The sequence below is a fragment of the Ranitomeya imitator genome, chromosome 2, assembly GCF_032444005.1.
Source record: "Ranitomeya imitator isolate aRanImi1 chromosome 2, aRanImi1.pri, whole genome shotgun sequence".
Lineage (NCBI taxonomy): Eukaryota > Metazoa > Chordata > Amphibia > Anura > Dendrobatidae > Ranitomeya > Ranitomeya imitator.
This window is the reverse complement of record NC_091283.1, coordinates 492,547,992-492,561,332: the sequence shown is the minus strand read 5'-3', so window position 1 is coordinate 492,561,332 and position 13,341 is coordinate 492,547,992. Positions and strand designations below refer to the sequence as shown.

Sequence of the window (13,341 nt, the reverse complement as noted above, 5' to 3'; positions counted from 1 at the left end):
CGCACGGCCCCACTGTATGACACACACACACACACACAGCCCCACTGTATGACACACACACACAGCCCCACTGTATAATGACACACACACACACAGCCCTACTGTATAATGACACACACACGCACAGCCCTACTGTATAATGACACAGACACGCACAGCCCCACTGTATAATGACACAGACACGCACAGCCCCGCTGTATGATGACACACACGCACAGCCTCACTGTATAATGACACACACGCACAGCCCCACTGTATAATGACACACATGCACAGCCCCACTGTATAATGACACACACACAGCCCCACTGTATAATGACACAGACACGCACAGCCCCGCTGTATGATGACACACACACGCACAGCCCCACTGCATAATTACACACAAGCACAGCCCCACTGTATAATGACAGACACACGCACAGCCCCACTGCATAATTACACACAAGCACAGCCCCACTGTATAATGAGACACACGCACAGCCCCACTGTATAATGACAAACACGCACAGCCCCACTGTATAATGACACACATGCACAGCCCCACTGTATAATGACACACGCACAGCCCTACTGTATAATGACACAGACACGCACAGCCCCGCTGTATGATGACACACACACGCAAAGCCCCACTGTATAATGACACACACGCACAGCCCCACTGTATAATGACACACATGCACAGCCCCACTGTATAATGACACACACACGCACAGCCCCACTGTATGACAGGCACATGCACAGTCCCACTGTATAATGACAAACACACACAGCCCCACTGTATAATGACAAACACACACAGCCCCACTGTATAATGACACACACACAAAGCCCCACTGTATAATGACACACACACACACACCCACAGCCCCACTGTATAATGACACACACACACGCACAGCCCCACTGTATAATGACATAGCCACACAGCCCCACTGTATAGTGACACACACGTACAGCCCCACTGTATGACACACACACATGCACGGCCCCACTGTATGACACGCACACGCACGCAGCTCACACACACGCAGCTCACACACACATATGCACAGACCCACTGTATATTGACATACCCACACAGCCCCACTGTATAATGACAGGCACACGCACAACCCCACTGTATAATGACAGGCACACGCACAACCCCACTGTATAATGACACACATGCAGCTCACACACACACGCACGCAGCTCTCACACACACACGCACGCAGCTCTCACACACACGCAGCTCACACACGCACGCAGCTCACACACACACGCACGCAGCTCACACACACACGCACGCAGCTCACACACACGCACGCAGCTCACACACACGCACGCAGCTCACACACACACGCACGCAGCTCACACACACACGCACGCAGCTCACACACACACATGCACAGCCCCACTGTATAATGACATACCCACACAGCCCTACTGTATAATGACACACACATGCAGCTCACACACATGCACGCAGCTCACACACACACGCACCTCACACACACACGCACGCAGCTCACACACACACACATGCACAGCCCCACTGTATAATGACATACCCACACAGCCCCACTGTATAATGACAGGCACACTCACAAGCCCACTGTATAATGACACACACATGCAGCTCACACACACACGCATGCAGCTCTCACACACACACGCACGCAGCTCTCACACACACACGCACGCAGCTCACACACACACGCACGCAGCTCACACACACACGCACGCAGCTCACACACACACGCACGCAGCTCCCACACACACGCACGCAGCTCCCACACACACGCACGCAGCTCCCACACACACGCACGCAGCTCCCACACACACGCACGCAGCTCCCACACACACGCACGCAGCTCACACACACACGCACGCAGCTCTCACACACACACGCACGCAGCTCACACACACACACATGCACAGCCCCACTGTATAATGACATACCCACACAGCCCCACTGTATAATGACAGGCACACGCACAAGCCCACTGTATAATGACACACGCACGCAGCTCTCACACACACACGCACGCAGCTCTCACACACACACGCACGCAGCTCTCACACACACGCACGCAGCTCACACACACACGCACGCAGCTCACACACGCACACGCACAGCCCCACTGTATAATGACAGGCACACGCACAACCCCACTGTACAATGACACACACATGCTGCTCACACACACACGCACGCAGCTCACACACACACGCACGCAGCTCACACACACATGCACGCAGCTCACACACACACGCACGCAGCTCACACACACACGCACGCAGCTCACACGCAGCTCACACACACACGCACGCAGCTCACACACACACATGCACAGCCCCACTGTATAATGACATACCCACACAGCCCCACTGTATAATGACAGGCACACGCCCAAGCTCACTGTATAATGACACACGCACGCAGCTCTCACACACACACGCACGCAGCTCTCACACACACGCTCGCAGCTCTCAGACACACACGCACGCAGCTCTCAGACACACGCACGTAGCTCACACACACACGCATGCAGCTCACACACACACACGCACAGCCCCACTGTATAATGACAGGCACACGCACAACCCCATTGTATAATGACACACACATGCAGCTCATACACACACGCACGCAGCTCACACACACACGCACGCAGCTCACACACGCACCTCACACACACGCACGCACCTCACACACACACGCACGCAGCTCACACACACACGCACGCAGCTCACACACGCACAGCCCCACTGTATAATGACAGGCACACGCACAACCCCACTGTACAATGACACACACATGCTGCTCACACACGCACGCAGCTCACACACACATGCACGCAGCTCACACACACACGCACGCAGCTCACACACGTAGCTCACACACACACGCACGCAGCTCACACACACACGCACGCAGCTCACACACACACATGCACAGCCCCACTGTATAATGACATACCCACACAGCCCCACTGTATAATGACAGGCACACGCCCAAGCTCACTGTATAATGACACACGCACGCAGCTCTCACACACACACGCACGCAGCTCTCACACACACGCTCGCAGCTCTCAGACACACACGCACGCAGCTCTCAGACACACACGCACGTAGCTCACACACACACGCATGCAGCTCACACACACACACACACGCACAGCCCCACTGTATAATGACAGGCACACGCACAACCCCACTGTATAATGACACACACATGCAGCTCACACACACACGCACGCAGCTCACACACGCACCTCACACACACGCACGCACCTCACACACACACGCACGCAGCTCACACACACACGCACGCAGCTCACACACACACATGCACAGCCCCACTGTATAATGACATACCCACACAGCCCCACTGTATAATGACAGGCACACGCACAAGCCCACTGTATAATGACACACACATGCAGCTCACACACACGCAGCTCTCACACACACGCACGCAGCTCTCACACACACGCACCTCACACACACACGCACGCAGCTCACACACACACATGCACAGCCCCACTGTATAATGGCATACCCACACAGCCCCACTGTATAATGACAGGCACACGCACAAGCCCACTGTATAATGACACACACATGCAGCTCACACACACACGCACGCAGCTCTCACACACACAAACGCACGCAGCTCTCACACACACACACGCAGCTCTCACACACACACACACACGCAGCTCTCACACACACACACGCACGCAGCTCACACACACGCAGCTCACACACACGCACGCAGCTCTCACACACACACACGCACGCAGCTCTCACACACACGCACGCAGCTATCACACACACACGCACGCAGCTCTCACACACACGCACGCAGCTCTCACACACACACGCACGCAGCTCTCACACACACACACGCACGCAGCTCTCACACACACACACACGCACGCAGCTCTCACACACACACATCACACACACCAGTTACATCATACACACATCACACACTCTCCTCACTCATACACACACTCTCCTCTGTGGTGCAGGGGCGGCTGATGTCCATGTGCAGCTCTTCAGTTTCTCCTGCTCACAGCTCTGCACTGTCCCGGGCCCCGGCACCTCCCCCGTCTCTCCTTCTCTGCCGCCTGCCGGGATAGCAGATAAGAGCAGGAGAAGCCGGAGCTCCGTGCACACACAGGCCGGTATGCCGGTATGCTGACCTTTCATCTTGGCTGCTGGCTCTCTTCCCTCAGAGTGGCAGTGGTGCATAGGAGCTTGCTCATCACATACCCCTGCAGCCTGCATGTCAGGGCTGCTGGCGGGATGACACCACCGCGCACTACAGGTGTGCTATGTATTAGTCACTGCCAGTCCTCCAGGGGCCCTGTGCAGCTGCTTAGACACCGGCCCGGGGGGCATATGCATTTCTGCAGCCCTGCCCAGCCCGCCTCTGGTTGCAGCGTCCTGGATAGCGATATCGTCCAGTGTGAAACGCAGCAGCGATCAGGCCCCTGCTGTGATATCGCTGGTCGGGGCAGAAAGGCCAGGACTTTATTTCGTCGCTGGATCTCCCGCTGACATCGCTGAATCGGCGTGTGTGACGCCGATTCAGCGATGTCTTCGCTGGTAACCAGGGTAAACATCGGGTTACTAAGCGCAGGGCCGCGCTTAGTAACCCGATGTTTACCCTGGTTACCATCGTTAAAGTAAAAAAAACAACCACTACATACTTACCTACCGCTGTCTGTCCCCGGCGCACTGCTTCTCTGCTCTGGCTGTGAGCGCCAGGCAGCCGGAAAGCAGAGCGGTGACGTCATCGCTCTGTTTTCCGGCCGCTGTGCTTACACAGGGCAGAGAAGCACAGCGCCGGGGACAGACAGCGGTAGGTAAGTATGTAGTGGTTGGTTTTTTTACTTTAACGATGGTAACCAGGGTAAACATCGGGTTACTAAGCGCGGCCCTGCGCTTAGTAACCCGATGTTTACCCTGGTTACCCGGGGACCTCGGGATCGTTGGTCGCTGGAGAGCTGTCTGTGTGACAGCTCTCCAGCGACCAAACAGCGACGCTGCAGCGATCCGGATAGTTGTCGGTATCGCTGCAGCGTCGCTTAGTGTGACGGTACCTTTAGACCAATGAGTGGAAGAGTGACCTTGAGATCCAATAGGGCAAATTCAGATTGTAATCTACAACTGCCTACTGTATTACACTGGTGACTTTTTCTGTTACTGTTGTGTAACTGCCAAGCTCTGTGCCACAATACTGTGTGTAACTGCAAAAGTCTGGGCCACAATCCTGAGTATAACCACACAGCTCTGTGCCACAATCCTATGTGTAACCACAAAGCTCTGTGCCAAAATACTGTGTGTAACCTCCAAGCTTTGTGCCGCAATACTTGAACCTCTAAGCTCTATGCCACAATACTGTGTGTAACAGGAAAGCTCTGAGGCACAATACTGTGTGTAATATCAAAGCTCTGAGGCACAAAACTGTGTGCAATAGCAAAGCTCTGAGGCACAATACTGTGTGTAATAGCAAAGCTCTGAGGCACAATACTGTGTGTAATAGCAAAGCTCTGAGGCACAATGCTGTGTGTAATGGCAAAGCTCTGACACACAATACTGTGTAATAGCAGAGCTGAGGCACAATGCTGTGTGTAATAGCAAAGCTCTGAGGCACAATACTGTGTGCAATAGCAAAGCTCTGAGGCACAATACTGTGTGTAATAGCAAAGCTCTGAGGCACAATACTGTGTGCAATAGCAAAGCTCTGAGGCACAATACTGTGTGTAATAGCAAAGCTCTGAGGCACAATACTGTGTGTAATAGCAAAGCTCTGAGGCACAATACTGTGTGTAATGGCAAAGCTCTGACACACAATACTGTGTAATAGCAGAGCTGAGGCACAATGCTGTGTGTAATAGCAAAGCTCTGAGGCACAATACTGTGTGCAATAGCAAAGCTCTGAAGCACAATACTGTGTAATAGCAAAGCTCTGACGCACAATACTGTGTGCAATAGCAAAGCTCTGACGCACAATACTGTGTGTAATAGCAAAGCTCTGAGGCACAATATTGTGTGTAATAGCAAAGCTCTGAGGCACAATACTGTGTGTAACAGCAAAGCTCTGAGGCACAATACTGTATGTAACAGCAAAGCTCTGAGGCACAATACTGTGTGTAATAGCAAAGCTCTGAGGCACAATATTGTGTGTAATAGCAAAGCTCTGAGGCACAATACTGTGTGTAATAGCAAAGCTCTGAGGCACAATACTGTGTGTAATAGCAAAGCTCTGAGGCACAATACTGTGTGCAATAGCAAAGCTCTGAGGCACAATACTGTGTGCAATAGCAACGCTCTGAGGCACAATACTGTGTGTAATAGCAAAGCTCTGAGGCACAATACTGTGTGCAATAGCAAAGCTCTGAGGCACAATACTGTGTAATAGCAAAGCTCTGAGGCACAATGCTGTGTAATAGCAAAGGTCTGAGGCACAATACTGTGTGCAATAGCAAAGCTCTGAGGCACAATACTCTGTGGAACCTCCCAGCTCTGAGGCACAATACTGTGTGTAACAGCAAAGCTCTGAGGCACAATACTGTATGTAACAGCAAAGCTCTGAGGCACAATACTATGTGTAATAAGCAAAGCTCTGAGGCACAATACTGTGTGTAATAGCAAAGCTCTGAGGCACAATATTGTGTGTAATAGCAAAGCTCTGAGGCACAATACTGTGTGTAATAGCAAAGCTCTGAGGCACAATACTGTGTGGAACCTCCACGCTGTATGCCACTATAGTGTAAGTAACCGCCAAGCGCTATGCCACAATAGTGTGCATAAGCTCTGTGCCATAATATTGTGTGTAACCACCTAGATCTGTGTCACAATACTGTCTGCAACCACTAAGGTCTGTGCCACAATATTATGTGCAACTGCCAAGCTCTATGCTACATTACTGTGTGTAACCTCTAAGATCTAGATCTATGACACAATATTGTGTGTAACTGTCAAGCTCTGTGCCTCAGCTCGGTGTGTAACCACCAAGCTCCTTGCCATAATACTTTGTGTAACCTCCAAGCTTGAAACCTCAGTGAGATGGTAACTACTATGTTAGTTACTTTATAAGGAGTAAATACCTGTTCCAGCTGAAATCTGCTAAAGCTATGGAGTACCATCTTAAGGGTCATATGTCACACTCCCAAAACTAACCCTCTTACTGTAGGTGTGTTTGAATTTTCCTATGATACCCTCTATTCCTTTTCTTTATGCCAGAGAGTTATTTTACGTTTCTGGGATCAAATCAAAATCTGTCTCCTGTCCCCACCTACCACGTGTGATCTAAAATATCATTCTCATTATACATGGCAGAGGGGCCACTTTGATTACCAGGGCCCAGATGCAACTGCTACGTCTGTACCCCCTACAACAACCATGGTCTACTGTTTATATTGCATGACACCAAACGCAAAAGTGGCGGCAAAAGACAATCCAGATTTTTTTTAGCCCAACATCGAAGCAGCCATCCTAAATATATGAAGGTATAATATAGCTGTACAGAGTAAGGGCAGGGTGAGGTTTAGTTTTTTTTTCTCCAAACCTTTATAAATAACAACAAAATGAGAATTATTTGAGTCTGTTTAATGTCAAATTTCCTTTTTTTTAATCCGATCCATAATCCCCCAAACACTTCCATTTCCTTCTCCCCACAATGATTTCACTGTTGTATATACACATCCTTCTCTTCTTGCATCAGGTACAGACCAATAAATAGACAGATAGTAATTTGGCACGGTATCACTCAACCTCCTTACTCACTGACTCCCCCTAGTGGCAGTCCTTCTCACCCCATGCATCCATTATTCAAAATATACAAATATCCCCTTCTCTACAAGGACATTGCCAGTCTTAATGGCGAATGCCAACCCGATGCCATCAGACTCTTCCTTTTGGAACGTTCTCATTGACTGTAACAGGAAGGGTTAACCAGTTACAAACATGGCTGCCGGCAGCTTCCTTGCCAGAAATACTGGCTTTTCGTTATTGGAACTGCATGTTATCTGCATGTGCCGTTACAGATTCGGAGATTCCAAGACCCGGCACAGATTGACTCACAGTTATAGAAAGCTATATACAGCTGGGATGTGACAAGCTGGCACGCCCGTGTATACACATGTACACTGCATACACATCTGTATACACACAACACGCATACACACCTCTCACTGTTACTGCTCTGTGCAATGCACAATCCAGTCGTGCACACACCTCCTGGCATGGGAATTAGGTGCCATCCAAAAATAAGAATTTGTGGGTACTTCTTGGGAAATACATGTATACATTGTAATATGCACATATCTAAGAAGTACGACCATATGGCAAAACAGAACTAATGTATTCATCCTGGCATACCGACCTTACCCCTTGCACACTGGAATTGCGTGCATGCTCTACCTCTTGGACGGTTACTCCGCTATCCAACATACCTTCATCTATAAGTAGCTAATATCTGCAAAGTGAAAGATTCGTCCATTTGATGGGCTGAACCAACCTAATAAGAATGAATCACATTGCAGCAGTATGAGACCCCTTATATCTCATGCCTCCACGACATTAGTAGGTAAGTTGGTTCTAACACAAATATGACATCATCCAAAGAGGATAGGAGTCACGCTTACACACACTTGCCTTAGTCACGCCTGGAAAGAGCGGTCAGGAGATCACAGATTGTAAATAAAAGTTGGAGGGTGGGTAATGGCGCGTGGTACACACTGTTCTTCAGATACCAAGGGCAGGTAATAGACAGAGACCACCAGCACTAACACAGCACAGAGACACGCAAAATCCAGGTAGAGAGGCTGCAGTCACTGCTTAGGCCACTAGGGGGCCAAAGACCCCAGTCACTGCAATGTTCACATTAAGATATAGCCATTGGGGGCAACCAAATAAAATAGCTTGAGAAGTTGCACAACCCACATTCTGTCACTTGAGGCCTGGTGTCCACATAAATACATGGTCGATATGAAGACACAGGCCATGGCGCTGTAGTCACAACACATCCGGCTGGTATCCATTGTTGCCCAGTTATATATCAAGAAACAACGACAATCAGTTGTCAACATCCCAGTGAAGAGTACTCCAATCACCCCAGTTGGGGTTGTAGAAGAGATATGGGAAGGGGGCAATTGGCTGCAGTTCCATCACTGGGGGCAGAAACTTTGCAGAAGTGGACAAGGGGTGCCCACCTCCTGCCCAACATTGCTCATCCTTCGTAATACCCAAACTAAGTAGGAGTGGGACACTGGAGGGTGGAAAGCTTCTTCTCTAATTCGGAGACCTGAGTTGAGAATAAAAGAGAGAAATTACTTGAGGCATTAAAGGGTTATTCTCAAGCTCTTTAATGGTTAAAAAGTGCTTGCAAAAACAGGAACTTTTGCAATTAACTTATTAAAATTTCTCTCTGTTCTCAAAAATGTAGAAATGTTACATTTTATTGTTTATTGCTGTTTACCTAAGTTACCGACCACTGCTGCAGTCTATCAGTGGTGCCCAGTCTCTTAGCAGAAGAGCATAGTCCTTACATGCTGTTTGTTATAGATCTTAAGGTACCTTCACACTAAACGATATCGCTAGCGATCCATGACGTTGCAGCGTCCTGGCTAGCGATATCGTTCAGTTTGACACGCAGCAGCGATCAGAATCTTGCTGTGATGTAGTTGGTCGGGGCTAGAAGGCCAGAACTTTATTTGGTCGCTGGCTCTCCCGCTGACATCGCTGAATCGGCGTCTGTGACGCCGATTCAGCGATGTCTTCGCTGGTAACCAGGGTAAACATCGGGTTACTAAGCGCGGCCCTGCGCTTAGTAACCCGATGTTTACCCTGGTTACCGGCATCATTGGTCGCTGGAGAGCGGTCTCTGTGACAGCTCTCCAGCGACCAAACAGCGACGCTGCAGCGATCCGGATCGTTGTCTGGATCGCTGCAGCGTCGTTTAGTGTGAAGGTACCTTTACTCTCATGCTGCTGAGGAAAATAGTTTGAACCAACCATGCCATTTGTCCAAACTATCAATTAATGAGGAGCACACTGCCCCTGGCAAGCAAGAAGCCATGAGCAAAGGAGCTCTTGATTAGAGAACTTGAGACAACCCCTTTAAGGTTATGTAATGTAGAAGCGCGTAAAAGGATTATCGGTCCAAGGTGTTGTCATCAATGGTCCCATACTCTAACTATATAGTTAAAAATAGTGAAGGATAGGGTTATGTGACAATCGGAAGGATTCCGAGGCTGAGATTTCGAAGAAGCTTTTTTCTAATCATGTAACTTTATCCTGATTGCTTCCACCTTTCCTACCATGATAACCATCAGATTACTTAAGCTGGTTTCTAAAGGTACCGTCACACTGAACGTATCGCTAGCGATCCGTGACGTTGCAGCGTCCTGGCTAGCGATATCGTCCAGTGTGACAGGCAGCAGCGATCAGGCCCCTGCTGTGATGTCGCTGGTCGGGGCAGGAAGTCCAGAACTTTGTTTCGTCGCTGGACGTCCCGCTGACATCGCTGAATCGGGCCGCGCTTAGTAACCCGATGTTTACCCTGGTTACCATCGTTAAAGTAAAAAAAAACAACCACTACATACTTACCTACCGCTGTCTGTCCCCGGCGCTCTGCTTCTCTGCACTGGCTGTGAGCGCCGGGCAGCCGGAAAGCAGAGCGGTGACGTCACCGCTGTGCTTTCCGGCTGCTGTGCTCACAGCCAGAGCAGGGAAGCCCAGCGCCGGGGACAGACAGCGGTAGGTAAGTATGTAGTGGTTGTTTTTTTTTACTTTAACGATGGTAACCAGGGTAAACATCGGGTTACTAAGCGCGGCCCTGCGCTTAGTAACCCGATGTTTACCCTGGTTACCGGGGACCTCGGGATCGTTGGTCGCTGGAGAGCTGTCTGTGTGACAGCTCTCCAGCGACCAAACAGCGACGCTGCAGCGATCCAGATCGTTGTCGGTATCGCTGCAGCGTCGCTTAGTGTGACGGTACCTTAAGTGAGTAAAAGAGCCTCTTATCACTTAAAGTGCTGCAGGCCTGTGCCCCCTAATCAATAAGGATGCGTTCAGGCACTCGTTCAGTGGCTCAGTCGGGGCTTATGTTTGAACCCCCCTCAAAATGGGGTTCGGGCATAAGTGCCAAAGGGGCCATATACTATAATGGTGGCAACAGAGTGAATGTGCGCTCTAACGTGCATCGTTTTTGGGTGTGTAGCATACTGGAAGCGGATACTCAGACATAATGAACTGCGTCTAGGTGTCTGTCTCCAGTAGGCATACACATCTGAAAATGAAGCACAACAGCGAGCACTTTCGCTCTGTCGGCATATGCATATATGAGGAGGGTTCGGACGTAAGCCCCGACAGAGCCACTGAACGGGTGCCTGAATTCAGTATGAAAGCACCCTAAGAAAATAAAAAAATGTTGTAGGACATTTCCTACAGGTCTACATTCAATTTGAAGGAATCCATATGTCTGGTTGCTTTGGTAGAGATGCAGGAAGGTAACTAACTATTACGTGGAATATGACTTCTACGCAGTATAATTATGCTTGATTTTGGGGAGGCCCCTTCCTTGCCTATTACTGTAATGCAGAAATATACCTAAAACATGTTGCTGTTTGTTGGTCAGGTCATAGCTTGTAAATGTTCTGTAAATGTTATGCTCTGGCCAGGGTTACACAGTGACTTGTCGTCGCACAATATAAGATTGCATTAGTGGCTTTACTATATATTGGTAATGAATGTAGTGACTTCCAGCAGAAAGCCAACCCTGCTAGCTTTCTAGTGAATACGAGCAGCCTTTACAATAGATATAAATATGTCAAGAAGAACCTTTTCCTGTAGATTCTGGATCTCTGCCGCATGTGTAGTCTCCACTTCTTCCACTGTTTGCTTCTGCATCTCCTCTTTCTTTAAGAAGTCCAGTTCCCTTAAGAGAAAATTGGAGAAATATTTTATGGCGATACTCATGTCCTTGCTCATATGAAGAGTCACGTTTCATTCAAAGATAAAACTTGAGGTTCATCTCAAAGATAATTTAGACTCAGCATACTAAAAGTTCAGTCTAAGATTAGCTCAACCTAAATTATCTGTGAAGACTTTGCTTACTTTTGCTGGTACTCCTTGATTAACCTTTTGGCTTTACTGTACTTGCGCTCTAGTCCCTGATGTTGGGCTTGGGTCTCCTTAAGATGCTCATCCACCGCCTGACACAAGCTCTGAGCCTCCATCCAGTAACCCTGCAGCTTCTCTACACGATCCCTGTTCTCCTGGACACTCTGTTGTAGCTGAACTTTCTCCATCCGCCAACGAGAACGTTCTTGTTCCAGTCCTGCCAACTACCGATAGGAAAACAAATATGTAAGAAATGATGCAAGCTTTCATGTGTCCTGGCCTAAGACAACTCTATTTTAAAGAACTAGTCTATCTTAGAGTAAATGGTCCAGGTTCTCAATCTGTTTGAGGCATTAGACCATTTAAAAGTGTCAATGCCAAAGATGTAGTGCTTTTATGAGACAATTTTGACAAGGGCCTTTGCAGCTATCCAGTGAGAGGGCTCTCCACCTCAGTATGGGAGGGATGATAATATTAGTCAACAAGGTGAAGAATTGGATGCTGTGAATGCCTTTGTTCTTAAATGGTCCTTGGAGTACACTGAAGAATGATATGTCCCCTGCAGGTTCACTGGTGGATACTAATGTTAGTATTAATGAGGGGGTCTTGGACTTCATCACCTTAACCAATGAGTTGGTGACCAACTTAGTAACACTTCTATCTCACCTTCCTCTTGAGCTGTTGGATCTCGGCTTCTGTTACAGCATGCTTTATCTGCAACTGAATACAAAAAAGCCAAAGACATAAATCACTAGGAGAACAAGCGCAGTAGAAATAATGGACATATAGGTATGGCCTATGTGATTCTACCTCTTTGAATTTGTGCACTAGTTTCTCAGGATCCATCTCTACTGGGGACAAGGCATCTTCTCCTTCAGGTAGTTCAAAAACTTCGATTGCGAGATCACCTCCTGGAAACATTGGACTCATTTCTTCATCTTCCTCATCTGTAGCATATTCTCCTGTCTAAAGAAGAAGGAAGGCGTATCAGTCTAGGTGGTAGCAACCACGTATTGGCAATAGATAGAGATATGATCTGAGAGCTTCACTCACTTCCTCATCATCCTCATTACACTGATTGTAACGTTGTTCCATGTTCTCCCTTTGCCACCTCTCTTGTTCCAGCGTCTGTTGAATGAGTTGGGCAACCTCACTCTGCTCCCCAGGTTTTTCCCGACCAATTAAAAACCTGAGGAAGACCAAGTCCATG

At 48.9% G+C, this 13,341-nt stretch overlaps 1 protein-coding gene across 1 annotated transcript in view; it reads right to left on the bottom strand.

The window, feature by feature from the left end:
* Positions 1–7,601: 7,601 nt before the first annotated feature.
* PPP1R9B (protein phosphatase 1 regulatory subunit 9B) overlaps positions 7,602–13,341 on the bottom strand; it is a 38,766-nt gene continuing 33,026 nt past the window's right edge. Inside the window, exons 5-10 of the mRNA XM_069751457.1 lie at positions 13,185–13,320; positions 12,942–13,097; positions 12,798–12,851; positions 12,126–12,355; positions 11,850–11,946; positions 7,602–9,313 (exon numbers count right to left, since the gene is read on the bottom strand). Coding sequence (XP_069607558.1) covers positions 9,260–9,313; positions 11,850–11,946; positions 12,126–12,355; positions 12,798–12,851; positions 12,942–13,097; positions 13,185–13,320 — 727 coding nt within the window. The 3' untranslated portion in view covers positions 7,602–9,259. The remainder of the gene's footprint in view (positions 9,314–11,849; positions 11,947–12,125; positions 12,356–12,797; positions 12,852–12,941; positions 13,098–13,184; positions 13,321–13,341) is intronic.